Genomic DNA, 18012 nt, shown 5'->3' with positions numbered 1-18012 from the left:
AATGTTTTCGGCGAGAATAGTAAATTACAAATCATGCTTGAAAAGACTATAGAGGATTTAATTGGTGTTAAAGTAAGTTTAGTTGTATGTGTGAAGTCCTTTTTTGAAATTATCTTAGAAGGAAATATTCAGTTAAATCAATGGGTAATTCGTTTATACATTCCGTACACTGTTGTCAAAAAAGAATATTGATATTTGGACAAGAGGAGTTTCGTGCATTCTGCTGTTAATATCTGTTTTTGTAACAATTTATTAGGTTGTGGAGGATGCAAACTACCCCTGGTTGGTGTGTTCTACCTGCATGGAGAAACTTACGGAATTCCGGCTGTTTAAACGTCGATGTGCCGAGTGTTTGGCTGTTTTCTACAATCGCATCCAAAAGGGATGCAATCCTACAACGGAAGACTGCATAACCAATCGAGAGGAGGTCAGTTGTAACAAGTTAATATAAATATATTAGTAAACTTGGCATCCTTGGCCAAAAAGGGATATTACGTTGCATCTTTGATTAACAGGGAAACCATTCTCGCGTCACTACGATCAATGTAAGTAATTTTAAAGTTTGGCGAAAGCGTTTATTCTTTCAGAAGGGATAAATGAAAGTACTTATATTATAAATTTAAATTACCCAGGTAATTTGTGACGTGGGATAATTTTTTATGATTCATAAAGTTTCGAGCACACAGTTTCTTTCATTTTCCAGAATGGAGGATAAAATAATTTTTTGAATTAATGAGACAACTGTCGAATTTACATTATACCGATTAAAAGTGTTTTTTCCTTTTATTGATCGTATTTTCCCATCGATAAAGCGCGCCTTATCTATACAACAATGGTCCAATGATCGGAAAAATGACGATGCTCGTTATGTAATGAAAATTGAAAAATGAAAAAATAGACGTAATTTTACACACATCCGATATTGACGTATTTTTACACGCACTATTTCTAAGCTTAACGCGCATATGTTTATTTATGTGGGTCATGGTAGTCCAAGGGGGTTGAGACCAGATCTTCCTGGGTAACCATAACTGGCACAGGGAAAGGAACTGGCCCCCCGTAATACCCTGTTAATGTGTGAATTTCAAACGCCATAAGTAGGGCATATAGTACTGGGTGAACTCTACCATCACCCATACCAAACTGACCTTTGGGTCGGTTTGGTATGGGTGATGGTAGACCATTCCGGTCGATACACCCATGGCCTCTGCTACTTAGCGCACTTTTGTTTGTCAATCAGCAAGAATCATGGCGTGGAATGCTTTTTCAATGATTTCCTCGGGAACCAAGTCCTGGTCACTCATAAAAAAAAGCAGATGTTGGCCCACGTTTAAATTCGTCAAACCAATATCTAACTGTGGTCATAGATGGCAAAGGGAAGTGTCCCCATAAACAGACAGCATCCAACTTTGCTTTCATCTCCTCGCATTTCTTCCCATCCAAAAACAAAACAAAAAGCGAATTACCGAACAATAATGCTCTCTTTTTCCATCTTCAAGCGAACATCAAGATAAACACGTCTTACACTCAAATGGCTGCCAAATCCAAAATAACCAATTAAATCAGTCTGAAATTTGTTACACTGTCGTTTGACAGATGGCAGCACACGATGATAACATAAAATTCCCTCAGGAACGCCCTTTGTCGTCAAACACGGGTACTTATTTAATCGACCTCATATACTCTCGCACTGCATCTTCAAAATGATTCCTTTTATGTTGATATTATTTAACCAATTGCAACTCCTTATTCATAACTTGGTTTACATAATCCATTTCCTTCTCTCATCAGTCTTTGCAATCATCTCATCCATGATTCATTGCTCCCTTGTATTTATGCTTTCAACATTACCAATATTTATTTGATATTCCTTTTCTGATGTATTCCCATTTTTCCCTCGATAGTACTCTGCTTCTTTCCCTCACTCATGATTTTCTCTGTAGCCTAATCATAAACCTTCCTTGTTAATTAAGTTAATGCTTCTTTAATCTATTTCTTAAATTATCATCTCTATTTAATCTTTTAGAATAAGTTGCCACACTTCATAGAAATATATAATTATATTCAGAATCTGCAGCCACTTTTGGATAATTGTGCAAAAAATTCATCCTGTTTTTGAATGTGTTCCTAATCATAATTGCAATCTAACTGATACCTTTCTGAGTGACCTGGTCATTTCCATTTATACCTTCGCCTGTTATGGTATCCGTACCAAGTGTTGGTGATGATCAACCTTCATCTCCTGCATAACTCAATTGCTTTCTTCCTGCTGTCCTTTCTAGTACCTTATTCATACTGCTCTGATTGGCTAACTGGGTAATTGGCTAATGAATCATGCTGTTCTCAATCAAATATGAAATCTAACTGACACCTTGCCGAATGACCTGGCCATATCCATGTATATGTTTGCCTTTTGCTGTGGCTATGCCAACTGTTGGCCATGATTAACTCCTATTTCCTGTAAAGTTCACTGGTTTTCTCCACACTGTCATTCGTTTCTCCTAAAATATAGTCTTTCACTCCATTACCCTCTCTTTCTTTGACCATCACCATCACATTCCAATCCCCCATCACTATCAAATATTTCCCTGAAAGAACACACGTGAATATGTTCTCAAACTAAACTTATATCTTATACACTTCTTCTTCCTTATGGTTGCTCGGTGGCATGTATACCTGAATAATTACCAAGTTCTTCGGTTCTGCTTTTATCTCCACTAGTAGTATTCTATCTGTTACCTGCTCTATGTTGACTACGCTTCTTCCTACCTCTTCATTTAATACTATGGTAACCCCTCGTTGGCTCTCGTCCCCACCGCTGTATATTATTCTATACTTATCACTCCAGGAATCCCCGCTATCTTTCCATCTCACCTCGCATAGACCTAAAATATCTATTCTTGCCCTTTCCATCTCTCGCTTAACATTCTCCTATTTCCCCATCCTCATCATTGTCCTAACATTCCACGTTCCTATTCTAACTAATGTGTTCTTCTTCTCCTGCGTCTTCTGTCCAGCTGCTGCTGGTTTTCCCTTGCAAGGGTTTCGTGGGATGACGACCAAGAAGAACGCGTATTTGGCCGTTGCCTGTCTGACGACTCTCAGAATTTTCGGCACCATCTTGGCGCACACCTTGCGCATGGCCAAATCCTGTGAAATAATGCGTTGGACGTTGGGTGCAGACAGACCCAACTGGTCTGCAATTTCTTCACTGGTTAAGCATCGGTCTGTGTTCAGCAGTGTCCTCACTCTGTCCACATTCGTGTCGGTTCTTGCCGTCGACGGCCGTCCGGAGCGATGGTCGTCTTCAACGAGCTCCCTACCCTCTTTAAACAACTTGTGCCACTCAAATACTGTGGAACGGCTTAAGGCAGTGTCCCCATGAGCCTGCTTGATCATATCGAGGGTCTCAGTTGCCGTCTTCTCGAGTTTCGCACAAAACCTCACGGAATAACGTTGCTCTAAATTCAGATTCATTTTGTTTTTCGACGCGGACAAAAAACTTGCTTCACTAAAAACGGTGTCCTCACTCAACGACAGCCTGCAGGTGACTGAGGTTGGTGTCGGTCTGTTACTAAGAGCCCCCCACCTCCACCTTACCCTGCCAGGCAGACCCCCCTCCACCGCTCCGTTCCTGCCGGAGGAAATCAGTCCTACCACTTTTGGTGGGACCCTGTAGGTTCTCAAATTATTCTGCCATTACCAAATACATTGATATTTGGCAATGGCTGAATTTTACGTAATGCCATGTAAGGCTTATTATTAGATGAACTCTGCCAACAACTACCAACCGGATTGTCCAGTTAATTACAATGTTTATGGTGTATTAGGAGGAAAGTGCTATGACCCAAGCCATGACAGAGTAAGAAATTAGGGTGATGGAATCTGTTGAACATTCTGTGCAAACAAACAGCTGAGATGGAGAATGTAGTTGGATCTGGTATTTAGGCCAGCGTATTTGCTTCTTGAAGTTATCTCTGGTCCTCCACGGGGTCAGGGGTTCTATATTGGCTGACGTTTTGGTATGCATCATCCTCAGGGATTGATGATTGCAACTCTGCCATCTGTCCTATCTTATATACTTGTGTTGTTGGGTCAGGTGACCAATCAGAAGATCAAGGCATCAGAATGTTAGCCAGTATAGAATCCCTGACCTGGTTGAAGACCCAAGAATAAGTATTGTAAATGGTTTGCTGAAGCCTCAACTGTATATGGTCTTACCAGTCGGCTTGGTAGGGGGGGTTCTCCACCATTCAGGGACATTTTAGTTCAGTCACTTCGGGGTTTGTGTTGAGTCAGGAGGTAGATTTTTGTGAGGTGTGATTGTTTGTGGTGTTGTCATGCCAGCATAGAGCGAACCGTCAAGCAATGCTACGCTGTGAATTTTTGCATTAAACTCAGGAAATCAGCACCTTAGACCCTTGAGCTCATTTAACCGGCTTATCTGGATGATGCCTCTAGCTGCACAAGAGTTTTTGAGTGGCAGAAATTGTTTAATAAAGGCCGGGAGCTCATCGAAGATGAGAACCACATTGGACGCTTGATGACCACTCGAACCGATGCTCAGTTGGCCGATGGGTAGAAAGGTTTTGAACTCTGACACAGGCATTTATCCATCGCCCTTATGAGTGAGGAGACCCTGGCCTTTCATTCGGAACCATTCAAACCATTGCAACAGAGGATCTTGTAATGAGGAAAGTACGAAGCGATACTGGTGCCGAAAATCTTTATTGAGGAACAAATACTGTCACGGGTGGAAATTTCACAAGAAATTTTGGACCACATCCAGGCAGATGAAGTTTTTCTTGAGTACATTATTACCTCATAGGATAGCTCAAAATTGAGCTCAAAGGATATCGGTCTGACTCCATCAAGGCAGTTCAACTGGTGACAACAAAGGTTCTCGACAGTATTCCAGAAACTGACTTCCAGTGGGCATTTGATGAGTGACAGACGTGTCGAATTAAGTGTATTGATGCAGGAGGAATGTATTTTGATGGTTATTAATGCTAATATGCCAATGAAGAGGTTGTGCATTTGGCAATGATAGAATCAATGAAGGGACAGTCATTTGTCTGACCGTGAAGAAGCAGGGAACTTTGGTTAGTGCATATTTTCAAGTCGAAAGCCTTGAAGCTCTCCATATTTTTTTCAGTCACTGCCATGACCAGAATATGCCCTGGGAGGTATTTGGGGATCTATTGCAAGGTCTTTGTCAAGGCCGACTGGATCTCTATGGACAAAAGATGGTCCCTTTCGGGTCTGCCTCAAGCAAAGGGAACCAAAAGAAGTCAGCTTGGGCAATGTCAGGATTATAATAAGGATAAGGCAGCAATTGCACCTGGTGTTATGCCAACACTTGCGGACACGTTGCTAGTTCTGGCAAGGAAAATTGAAAAAGATTATGAGCATTGTTTTCACTCTTGATTCTTGCTCTTTCGTGCCTTTTTTTTGGCTTGTTTGTAGTGAATCTCTTCTTGACCCTGCTTAAAGGCCTTTAACCACCTTGAAGCTTGTGAGTAAGACAGCAGAGTCCCCTCCCTAAGTACGAGGGCAGTACAATAAGTACCAATGTTAGAAATGAAGAAACCATTTTTGCAAAAACGTTTTCTTTATATTTCAAAATAGTCTCCTTTTAAGAAAGATACACCTCTCCCAACGTCCCAGCCATTTTTTTTAACCCCTCCAAAAAATAGGATTTGTCGAACTCTCTCCAAAATACCACTCTGTCTCGGCTAGATAACTTCCTCATTTGAGCTAATTTTTTTTCCCTGAGAGCCATTTCTTCATGTTAAGGGAATAAGAAAGAGTTGCAGGGAGCCAGATCGGGTGAATACGGGGGGTGCGTGGCAGCAGCATTTCATGACGTAGTTCATGCAGTTTGGCGGGGACAACTCCGGATCAATATGCTGGTGCGCTATTGTGGTGAAACAGCACCTTTTATGCCAAATGCAGCCGTGTTTCCTTCAATTTTTTGTCAAAGTGGTCCAGTATCTCACTGTAGTATTTCCCAGTGATTGTTCTTCCTTTTTCTAAAAAAAATCAACGAGGATGACGCCATTTGCATTCCAAAAAACCATTGCCATGACCTTTCCGGCCGATCAGACCATCTTCGCCTTCTTTGGAGGAGTTTCACCGGGAGAAATCCATTGTTTTGATTGTTGCTTAGTTTCTGGTGTTTAATGATGAATCTAGGTTTCATCAGCAGTGATAACTCGACACAAAAACACCTTCGGATCTCGCTTAAATCGCTGCAAACACTGCTTTGAAGTTGACAGCCAGATGAGCTTGTTGTCCACTGTTAGCAATCGCCATGGCACCCATCGGGACGACAATTTTTTCATTGCCAACTGATAATGTAAAATATTATTTGCCATTCTGCTCGTCGCACCCCCTTACGGCCTTCGCTGCTACTTTGCACACTTTCATTCGTCGATCAGCAAGAATCATGGCGTAAACTTTTTGAATGAATTCCTCGGTATAACCACGTCTGCTATCTGGCATCCCCTGGCCGCTCCTCATCAGAAGCAGATGTTTGCCCACGTTTAAATTCATTGAACCAATATCTAAGTGTGGTCACAGATGGCACAAAGTTAAGTGTCCCCATAAACAGACAGCATCCAACTATACTTTCATCTCCTCACATTTCTTCACATCCAAAAACCCAAAACAAAAAGCGAATTACTGAACGATACTGCTCTATTTATCCATCTTCGCGGAAAAATCACGAAAAACATGTCTTACACTGGAATGATTGCCAAATCCAAACTAACCTTTTTAAATCAGTCTGAAATTAGTTTCACCGTCGTTTAATAGATGGCAACACACGATGGTAACATAAACTTCCCTCAAGAACACCCTTTGTCATCAAACACGGGTACTTATTGAACTGCCCTTGTAAGCCTCATGAATCATTTTGTCAAGTCTCCTTTAAAGATATTTTTATTCAGTTTAGCAGTTAACTTACAGGGACGCACCCAAAAGTGGTAGGACTGATTTTTTTACAGGAATTTTATTGACGATATACTTACATCGACTTAATTATCTCCAAAGTATGCTCCTTGAGCTGCTACACACTTAGTATATAACGTTGCTCCCATTCCCCGTACGCCCGCTGGAAATTTTCTTTGGGGATGCCGTTGTGATGACCCTCGTCGAAGCCTCTTCAATGGCCTTTATCGAGTCAAAATGTCGTCCCTTGAGCTGTCTTTTCATCAGGGGGAAGAAGAAGAAGTCGGTTGGTGCCAGATTGGGAGAATAGGGCGGGTGTGGCAATGCCGTATTTGGCCAGGAGCTGTCTGATGACGAGCACGCCATGGCAGAAATTTTGGCACCATTTTGGCGCACACCTTGCGCATGGCCAAATCCTGTGAAATAATGCGATGGACGTTGGATGCAGACAGACCCAACTGGTCTGCAATTTCTTCTGGACTGGTTAAGCGTCGATCTGTGTTCAGCAGTGTCCTCACTCTGTCCACATTCGTGTCGGCTCTTGCCGTCCGGAGCGATTGTCGTCTTCAACGAGCTCCCTACCCTCTTTAAACAACTTGTGCCACTCAAATGCTGTGGAATGGCTTAAGGCAGTGTCCCCATAAGCCTGCTTGATCATATCGAGGGTCTCAGTTGCCTTCTTCCCGAGTTTCGCACAAACCTTGATGGAATAACGTTGCTCTAAATTCAGATTCATTTTGTTTTTTGACACGGAGACAATACTTGCTTTACTAAAAACGGTTTCCTCACTCAACGACAGCCCGCAGGCGACTGAGGTTGGTTTTGTTCTGATGCTAAGAGCCTCTTCTACCTTACCCTGCTGGGCAGACCCCCCTCCACTGCTCCATTCGTGCCAGAGAAAATCAGTCCTACCACTTTACGGTGTGACCCTGTATACCCTCTGCCATCATTAAATTATAATTACATTAATTGTGTTTGTGATTTATTTTAGTTTCCCGGTCAGATGAATGAAGAGTTTGGTGAAGTCAAAATCACCAGTGATCCTATCAATAGCAGGATTGTGGAAGTCCGAGATGATATCACGATTGTCAAGGAAGAGATTGATACTGCCAGTGAAGACTCGGCTGCTAATGAGGATGTAAATGTTGCAGTGATAGAATCAATGAACGGAGGAGAAACTCTTTTGTCCGAGTATGAAAAAACAGGAAATTTGGTGAGTTTTTTTTATTTTCATGTCATGAGTCTAATTAGCCATCAGCAAATGGAATTCAGTGTCATTTAGAGTTAAATTTTGCTGTTTAAATTTCACTCTAATGAAAGTTTGTCGTGGTTTATACATGATGATATTCTCTGAATCAAACTTATAAATAGTTGGTTCATGTGAATGCATTTAGAAGAACCCATTATTCTGAATATGCCTGATGAGTAAAAATTTCAGACAAAGGATTGACCTGTGGCAAGTTGCAACATATATAGAATTGTAGTTTCATTAAATTGTAATAGGCATGACTTAAGAGTACTTGGGATGTGTACATCGTCGCCTTTTACTGTCAAATCTCAAACTTTTTGATGAGAACAAAAACCTTTAATGTTTTCTTGATTATAAATACAGTTCATGGCATACAGGTAATGGCAATTTAAACTGGACAAATGAAACTTTTGCTTAAAAGTGAATATTTAAAGAAAATACTGATGAAAAAATATAATCCTTTTACTTACATGTATTGATATCAGTCAAGAGTAGCATTGCTCAATGTAAATGTCTCCTTTAGCTGCAATGTTCACCTCCAATCTTCTCCTGAATTGATCACACTCGCTCTTTAAAACAGTGCTGTCCATATTTGCAAATGCTGCTATGATAGCGGTGCTTAGAGATGTAAGATTAGGGATCCTCATCTTATTGATAACTCTTTCAACTATGCTGCAAACATAATAGTCAAGGAGATTCAAATCTGGGCTATTCATAGGCCACAACTCCTCTGTCCAGAGCATGTCAATATTAGCTGAGAGCAATTTTTGGACTAAATTACCCGTATTACTTGGTTCTCTATCCTGTTGAAAGACATTTTTGTCTCCTCCCATGGGCACAGTTATTATCCACATATTTAGCAAATTCTTCAAGATTTGCAGAAAGAATTCTTTTGTGATTGTTTGTCCCTTTTCAAAGAAATGTGGTGAGATGATGATCACCCTTACTCGACACAACAGCTAGGGTCTGAACACTAGCCGAAAATTTTGTTTAAGCAAAAATTGAGATATCCCTGGTGTCATACAGGGTTGCACCCAAAAGTGGTAGGACTGATTTTCTCTGGCGCAAACAGAGGGGTGAAGGGGGGTCTGCCTGGCAGGGTAAGGTGGAGGGGGCTCTTAACAACACACCAACACCAACCTCGGTCGCCTGCGGGCTGTCGTTGAGTGAGGACACCGTTTTTAGTTAAGCAAGTTTTTGGTCCCCGTCGAAAAACAAAATGAATCTGAATTTAGAGCAACGTTATTCTGTGAAGTTTTGTGCGAAACTCGGGAGGATGGCAACTGAGACCCTCGATATGATCAAGCAGGCTTATGGGGACACTGCCTTAAGCCGTTCCACAGTATTTGAGTGGCACAAGTTGTTTAAAGAGGGTAGGGAGCTCGTTGAAGATGACCATCGCTCCGGACGGCAAGAACCGACACGAATGTGGACAGAGTGAGGACACTGCTGAACACAGACCGACGCTTAACCAGTCCAGAAGAAATTGCAGACCCTCACCAGGTGCTTACCCGCCTCCAAGAACGCGTGAAAAGAGTCTGACCGGCCATCGCAAATTGCTGGGTGCTTCATCATGACAACGCGCTGTGCCATGGCGCACTCGTCGTCAGACAGCTCCTGGCCAAATATGGCGTTGCCACATTGCCGCACCCACCCTATTCTCCTGATCTGGCACCACCGGACTTCTTCTTCTTCCCCATGATGAAAAGACAGCTCAAAGGACAATGTTTTGACTCGATAAAGGCCGTTCAAGAGGCTTCGACGAGGGTCATCACAATGGCATCCCCAAAGAAAATTTCCAGCGGGTGTACGGGGAATGGGAGCAACGTTATACTAAGTGTGTAGCAGCTCAAGGAGCATACTTTGAAGATTATCAAGTCGATGTAAGTATATTGTCAATAAAACTCTTGTAAAAAAATCAGTCCTACCAATTTTGGGTGCAACCCTGTAATACCCATTTGAAAGAGGCTAGGGCCATGGAAATTTTAAAGCTTTAGTAAAAGGCTTTTTGTTCATTACGTCACTTCTTCTATTCCTCTGGGAGAGTGTTTAATATTGTTTGCAATATGTTGAGATGGCTCTCTTCTCTTAATAAAACAGAGGATTTCATCCGACTCAATGGCAAAGCCCTCTTCATCTCTGTCCCAGCCCTGGTGGTGGCTAATTTACATTTTAGCCAAGTGCCCCAGAAGTTTCAGGAGTCAATTTCTACCTAGAAGGATTTCATTCCATCTAGGGCTTGGTTGATTGTAACAGTCTTCAATCTAAGGGATTGGCAGAAGGAGGAATTATAAGTATCAACAATTCCAATGATATGAATAAATATATGGAAATACTTCCTTTCTTCTTTTATCTAGTTTGATATCTCAATCTTTTCTATTTCTGCCACTACTTCCTCTATTGCTGTATAGTTTTCCATCTGCATATCACAGTCCTAAAAATTTCATAGCCAATGAATGTGCTTTTTGCATCCAAGATTATTCCTTCAGAGTTGAGGTTAAAAGTCAATTCATTTGAATGAAATTAATGCAAAATTCAATATTTCAGATTTGAATATGAAAGGTATATCTAAGTGCAATTTTCAATTCAAAGCATGATAGTTAAGTATTTTAAGTTCAATGTTAAGTTATGTTCAGGTAAAAGTTAAGTTCAATTCAAAGTATGAAAGACAAAGAGTGATCTGGGGGCATATCTCCCACACTTTAGACTTTTTCCTTTTCACTGTCTGCCTCAGGTTTCATTCCACCTATGTACCATCCCAGACACCAACGATCTACATCTACATCTACATAATACCCCGCAAGGGCGTGTGGCGGGGGGTGTTAGGTCACCAACCATAAAAAGGAACAATACCACATGCAAAAAACAATAACATGGAAAATTATACTAACAGCATCGCACACACTCATGCAGAAATCCCTTCATCCAACAATTATGGAAACACATATACTGCAAACCAACAAAAAACTGCATCTCAGGATGCAGCAAGAAAGGCATCCAACAACACGCAAGCCAGGACACAACAAGCAACAAGGCAAAACTCCACCATCACATGAACATGCAACACAAAACATTCTTCCCCCGAGGAGACTATAAATGGCATGGAATCTGACCTAATTTTACACGTAGCAGGAATTTCTGATTTCAATGATTAAGATGCCAAAATGGCATAGGACGGTAGGGTGGTCCGGGATGGACAATCAGCTGGATTGTCATGTGTGGAGATGTACCTCCAGGTCATTGCGCTGTGACTGCTTCTTTATTAAATTCAAATAAAGTTTTAACATTCAGATTACAAAATATGAGACCTTTTCCTTTAATTAGGGAATACAATACTGTTTAATTTTCTGTATACATAATTGTTTTAAGCACATTTCCTGGGGCTTTTGGTTAATATTTCACATGGATATGCTCAATGTCTGTAATGTTTGTCTTTGATCTTGCAGAACTGTTCCGAGTATGTAGAAATACATTTTTCCTCTGATGAGGAAGTAGGCAGTAAGAAAGATGCTGGCATACTTCAGGAGGAAGCAAGACTTGGAGGAAAAATGTCACACTTCCAAGGTAAGGAAAAACTCAATACTCTGCTTAGTTTTCACTTTTGTTACTCTTAGGTTTCGTTGATTTCCCCTCATGGTGTCACTAAGATTTTGCATTAATATAGGGATTAATGTGTTTCTAATTCACTTAAAAAATGACTTCAAGTTCATCAAGATGTGATGGCAATAACTGGGTTAGTGATTTGTTCATAATTCTATTGAAATGAATTTTGATGTTACTCCTAATATCAGGATACATTGCATAGAGGACAAATGCTAATATTGTAACAAATTAATTATAAAAAAATAATCAGCTTCCTAAAAAATTATTGTCTTGAGTAAATAAATTATTGCATCATTTTGATGAATGGAAATAAAACTAGAACCATTTAATAAATGAAATCATCTGGAAGCTCTACATATGATAACCAAAAATGTAATGACTTCCTTAACCCTCTAAGTGCGGCGGGCCGATATATCGGCTTCTGAATCCCTGACAAAAAGTGCGGCGGGCCGATATATTAGCTCTTGCATAGGCTATTGTTTAAATCTCTGTAACTTATGTTTTTTTTCTAATAATTTTTGGTTTTTGTGCTTTCGATAGGGTGAATTCCATACATTTATGTAATACATTTTTTAATTTTTTATTATCAATTTTAAATGCTTTTCAAAAAGTATAATTCTTACTATACCTTTAGGTTTAGTTTTGTACATGTCGGGAAGCTCAGCCTAATTGTCTGCTTGTTTTTTTTCTGAGTGGTCTTTCCATTATGAAAATCCACTGAAAGGCTACTAATCTGTGTTCATCTGTAACCTCTTGAATGTGTTGTGTTGTTGATATATACCTGCTTATTCAGACTTTGTTGAGACGATGGAAATGAGAGCACTGCTTTATAATCATTTTGGTTTCTCTTGCCATCCATCCTATCTAATCAATTGTGCCCTGTGTAATGGATTACATAGTCAGCAGTTCTCTGTGAGTTAGAACTTTGTTTTTTTCTGCCTTTAGATTGTAAGCACATTGCCGCAGTCTCAAGGAAAGGGGAAAAGTCCCAATTTATGACTCAGGTGAGATCAGCCTTTTCAACAAAATCGAACTATGCAGAGGCTGACAAAAAAATTTTGCAATTCACTGGTTTTTCTTTATTTATTTATAATTTTTTCTGCCTGTCTTTTTGATTCTTTCTTATATTTAAATATGGTAGTTTCATTGAAAAATGTTTATAAAAAGTATTAGTATTGTGTCTAAAAATCAAAATATTATTGCTAAAAAAATATTCTTCAAATTTATAATACTGTAATAATTACATTTATTTTTCAGAAGATGTAAATGTAAACCATCATTGTTAACTATAATATTTTATTTTAAATTAAAAAAACTGGAGATGGATATCTAAAGAATTAACTTCATTATGTATTTTTTCCTAAGGTGATACATTTTCTTAAATTACCCTTCGCACTTCTCACTAAGTACCCCTGGAATCCCCACCGCACTAAGAGGGTTAATTTTTATTAGACTGCTGCATACTGTAATTCCCTTAGTTCCCATTGTCTTCTAAACTCCAACCATGCAATTGCTCATTTAACATCAATATTGGACAAAGCAAATTCCATAGATGATTCTTTTTGCATTCTATGCAGACATTTGAGCTTCTAGAATTCTTGAGAACAAGTTTTACATTGCAATACAATTATTTATCCCTCCTGCCTAGATATTATTTTGCTCCAGCTTTTAGCACTGATTAATTGGCCTACTTAGATAGATAGATACTTTACTGTTTATTTTCTATTATCATTCGGACTAAGTAATGCTTGATGTTTATTGAAACATATTCATTTATTATATTTGAATTCTCTCATTTTATATTATATCAGTTAAGACCAATCAGCCAATAGCATTCTTTTTCCAAATCATCATCATTTGCCTTGCATCTAAGTAAGAATCCTCATGTCAGATAATTGATAAGAATTAACTTAACCATCAGATCAAACCTGTAAATGTAACCGAGGCAATTATTGTATGAATCTATTTATTGCAATTTCAATATTTTCTTAGTTTTTGCCATGTCTATTGTTCTGTCTTTTGTGCTTATGCTTTTGTCGAATGTTGCAGCAAGAGTTTTGTGCTGTTTTTTGCCTCATTGCCTCAAGAAAAGAATGTTATCCCTTCTATGTTTATTTTCTTTTAATTATATTTTGTTTTTAATCACTATGGAATGAACTTACTATACCTCATCAAAGTCCTTGTCAATAAGGAAAACCTTTTGCAAAAGTTGGTGTGCAAAGTCAATGCTTGTATCTTTTGCATTTGATTAATTCTATTATTTGGAGTTTTTTTTAATCCATAAACATTTTTTTAATTCTTTAATTAACAATCCTGGTGCCTCTTCTTTTCTGTATTCCTTATTATTTGCCCCATAATAGCAATAGAGAGCTAAATAAGATTTTATTAGCTATTCACATAAGAAGAAAAATTATTCTTTATTTTATGTTGATGTTTTTAATGTAGATTTAGAATTGGCTGAGAATGAACCCTCCGATGTTATATCAATGTTAACATTATTAATATTGGGTGTTTTAGGATGAAAAAGTATGTGTTTGGCACTGACAATAAGAAGTTTTTTCATTACCTGGTTGTAGAAATGGTGAATCATCATACAGGTAAAAAAGTATTAAAACATTCTTTGGTATAATTTCACAAGATAACAGTATGTGGAAGGAATTATCTGCTAAAAATAGAAAATTGATCATCCTTCAAGTGATTGACCATTCCTCTTAGAAATGCAATGAATGCTTCCATAATGATAAATGACTGAATGCCACTGCCTTGCAGTTGATCTTGGCGATAAAGTCCCTAAGAAAGCTAAGAACTGGCCTTGAATACCTGTTTATTAATAACAAAATATATTCAACAGACTTTCTCTGAAAAACAGATGGAATTAATCAATGAGGTGTATTCAGCAAACTGAATATTCATGTCATCATTGTTGGTACAAACATTATATTTGCCACCATCATGTATCACTTTATGCTTTCTCCCCTAAATTAAAATTCTACTCTCATGGGAATGTAACACCCACTTGGACTCTCCCAGGCCAAGTCTCCAAGACCAACCTTCTTCCTGGCAATTATTCTCTTAAGAATCAATGGTATCACTCAGAGATTACTGATATTTGATGAAATGGTAATCCATCTTTTCATCTAAGTAATGTTATGGCATTTTAGGAAAAAGAAGGGCTATTTTCTATTTATCTGTAATATTTCCAGCCTGAGCTTTATGTGTCATTTACACATATATTAAGCATTTAACTGATTCCCTTTAAAGAAAGTAAAAGACGTATTACTTTGTAATAAATCCCAACCAAAGCTTTTTGAATAAGAGGGGAAGGAAGAAACTCCAAAAGCTAGAGTAATTAGTAGAGCAACTCTCTTGTCAGACCAATTTTTGTGTTGGTTTAATGGGAACCACGTCAGGGCCTCCCAATCACAGAGCCTCCCAACCAGAATATCCTCCGTGATGGTTTATGAGAAATTAATCTGTGTCAGGGACTTTCAACGTTGTGTTGGAGGTGTTTTCCCTTCAGTTTGCTGAAGAAGGCCACTTTGGCCGAAACATGCATGTTTGATGCATATCCTCAGTTGCATTCTTTACCTGTGTCCAGATTCTCCCAGAAGATACACCCTTTTGAGCATGTGTTTGTACCAGTCAAAGTGTGTGTGCTTGAGCATATCCTAGAATCTTTAACGGGGTCTACTCTACAGCCTTGTAAAGGATTCAATCTCCATCTGAAATTCTTTAACAGGGTCTCACAGCCTCGTGAAGGCTTTCAGTCAAGATAGTGTGCATTTGGCTGTGTGTTGGTCCTTGACGTGGATTAATTTCCCAGTAAACCACCACAGAGGGTATTCTGGTTGAGAGGTTGTGGTTGGTCCCTGACGTGATTCCCATTAAACCAATACAACAATTGGTCTGACGAGGGATTGGCAACTGATTATTACGGCCATTGAAGTTTTCTTCCCCTTTCTTATTTAATTGAGAGGCTGTAGAGCTCATTATTTCTTGGCAAAAGCTTTTTGAACAACAGGATGCAAAGGAAATAATATCCTCTTTCAGAAATCATTACAATGTCTCTTAATGCAATGAACCAGTTACCTGTGTGCAGTATTTGATTGATTATAAGATAAAGCCAAAGTATTTAAATGTAGTTTGTTCTGATCGTATCATCTATGTTGTCTCCTTTATTTACCAGTCATGGAATTCAATTATTTTCTTTCTTTAAAGATATTCATGCTGGCAAACACTGAAAAAAAACTTTCTTTTTTGAGGTATCTTATTTACTTGTTCAAAACCAAAGTATCAATGCTTGTATGGATACAAGTTGATGACCCCAAAATTGTTCACTGCATAACTAACCCATTGCTTAATCTAACTCTTTCAGATGATGGCCAGGGATTAGTTAAAGCAGGGAATCTCCTGCACACCTGTCAAAGTTGTAGCAAGGCATTCACAGCAAAAGACCTACTTAAAGCTCACATGATGCGTGTGCACCCGAAGGAAGAGGGGCAACTGAGATGTGATGTTTGCTTGGAAGGATTTGAGTGCAAAAGTGATATCCAAGCACATTTGGAATTTGTGCATGGTGTAAAAAAGAGTTATGACTGCAAATGTTGTTCAAAACACTTCAAAAATCTAAGAGAACTCAGAAATCACATGGCAACGGACTGTGATAAAGGATTTTTCAATTGTGCATCATCTTCTAAAGGTTTCGCTCAAATTGATGATCTTAAAAATCCCATGTTGATGCACACCGGTAAAAGTCCATTGAAATGTCCGATATGCTCCAAAGAATTCACTAATAATAGAAATCTTAAGAGGCATAAGTTGGTACACATTGTAGAAAAACCAAAAAAGTGTGAGATTTGTTCAAAAGGATTTATTAGAAATAATCAGCTAAGGAGGCACATGCTGACACATACTGGTGAGAGACCCAAGAAGTGTGAGGTTTGCTCGAAAACATTTGCAGAGAACGGCCACTTGAGGAGGCACATGCTGACACACACTGGCGAAAGACCACACAAGTGTGAAGTGTGTTCAAAGGTATTTGCACAAAACATTGATCTGAACAGACACATGCTGACACACACTGGTGAGAAACCATTCAAGTGCCATGCTTGCTCAAAAGCATTCACTCGAAATGTCTTTCTAAAGAAGCACTTGTTGACACATACTGATGAAAAAGCAATGAAAACATGAGAGATGTTCTAAGACTCAAAAACAGTACTTTGAGATTAATTTTTTTGGGACTTACTGACAGATAAGCCACAGAAAAATGAAGTGATTGAAAACATTTTAAAGTAAAAAGTGTCCGAATCACACACAAGTAGGTAAATACATGCAGGCTGTGATTTGCTGTTAAATCCATACCAATGTCCATCTCAGTGCTAATGTCACGAATAATTGACTTCATAAATTCCAAAGAAACTGCGGGAGATGCCGTATGATAAGGCGAATGATTTTTACGCTCTGAAATTGTTGCATTAATAATTGACTTCATACTTGACTGCTGAGGAATGATTGGTAATCAGACTCTTCTCGCCAATGGGTAATTGGATTGAAACCTTAATTCAGCAACCATGCCATAATTATTGACTTTTTACCAGTAAGTAAATAATTGAAATCTTTCACAACTACTGTTATTTAATGTAAACTTTTCTAATAAAAAATTATGTTTGTTCAATGTTTGTTTGAATAGGTGCATTGTGATACAGGGTCGCACCCAAAAGTGTTAGGACTGATTTTTTTACAAGAATTTTATTGATGATATACTTATATCAACTTAATAATCTTCAAAGCACTACTCCACTTATAGTATTATTATGCTCAACAGTGGATTTTGGTTTTTAAAGCACCATATTCCTTTTTGTTATATTCGATATATTTAGTATTATGTACTTTAGAGAGTACAGTAAGTCTTCTTGTCTTGCCATTTTATCATCATCATAATTACCTCTGTAGGAGGTCATAAATTACCTCTTTTTCAACTTATTTTTTGTCTTCTGGCCCTTCCTTCCTTGTAATGCTCAATATCCCATAGGTATATTCTGTTAGCAACCAATAAATCAGCCAGCTGTAGGGAAAGGTAATAATTGTCTGTAATCTGGCCATAACCTTTACCTAGTACAAGTTTCTTTAGAGCTAGCACAAGCTGAGATGTTATAAGAAGAATTTTATATTTCTCATTCATTACTGACCCTTTTCCTGAGTAAATGGTA

The 18012-nt window shown here is 38.7% G+C and overlaps 1 protein-coding gene across 1 annotated transcript; it reads left to right on the top strand.

Annotated features, from left to right (window-relative positions):
• The first annotated feature begins 265 nt into the window (after positions 1-265).
• Positions 266-17425, top strand: LOC139691718 (zinc finger protein 431-like). Its single transcript, XM_071589570.1, has 4 exons — positions 266-427; positions 7943-8164; positions 11647-11764; positions 16179-17425. The coding sequence occupies exons 1-4, from the start codon at positions 302-304 to the stop codon at positions 16991-16993; spliced, it is 1281 nt and encodes a 426-aa protein (XP_071445671.1). The 5' UTR covers positions 266-301; the 3' UTR covers positions 16994-17425.
• The last annotated feature ends 587 nt before the right edge of the window (positions 17426-18012 follow it).

This window comes from Hetaerina americana, unplaced genomic scaffold, assembly GCF_022747635.1.
Source record: "Hetaerina americana unplaced genomic scaffold, ioHetAmer1.1.p SCAF_39, whole genome shotgun sequence".
NCBI lineage: Eukaryota > Metazoa > Arthropoda > Insecta > Odonata > Calopterygidae > Hetaerina > Hetaerina americana.
The sequence above is the reverse complement of the archived record's forward strand: the minus strand, read 5'-3'. Positions and strand labels throughout refer to the sequence as shown.

What these genes read in the sequence shown, in the direction of transcription:
- LOC139691718 (XM_071589570.1), top strand. Translation starts at nt 302, where the DNA reads ATGGAGAAACTTACGGAATTCCGGCTGTTTAAACGTCGATGTGCCGAG. An exon ending in GCATAACCAATCGAGAGGAG is followed by an intron (nt 428 to 7,942) that starts GTCAGTTGTAAC and finishes GATTTATTTTAG; the next exon opens with TTTCCCGGTCAGATGAATGA. An exon ending in AAAAATGTCACACTTCCAAG is followed by an intron (nt 11,765 to 16,178) that starts GTAAGGAAAAAC and finishes TAACTCTTTCAG; the next exon opens with ATGATGGCCAGGGATTAGTT.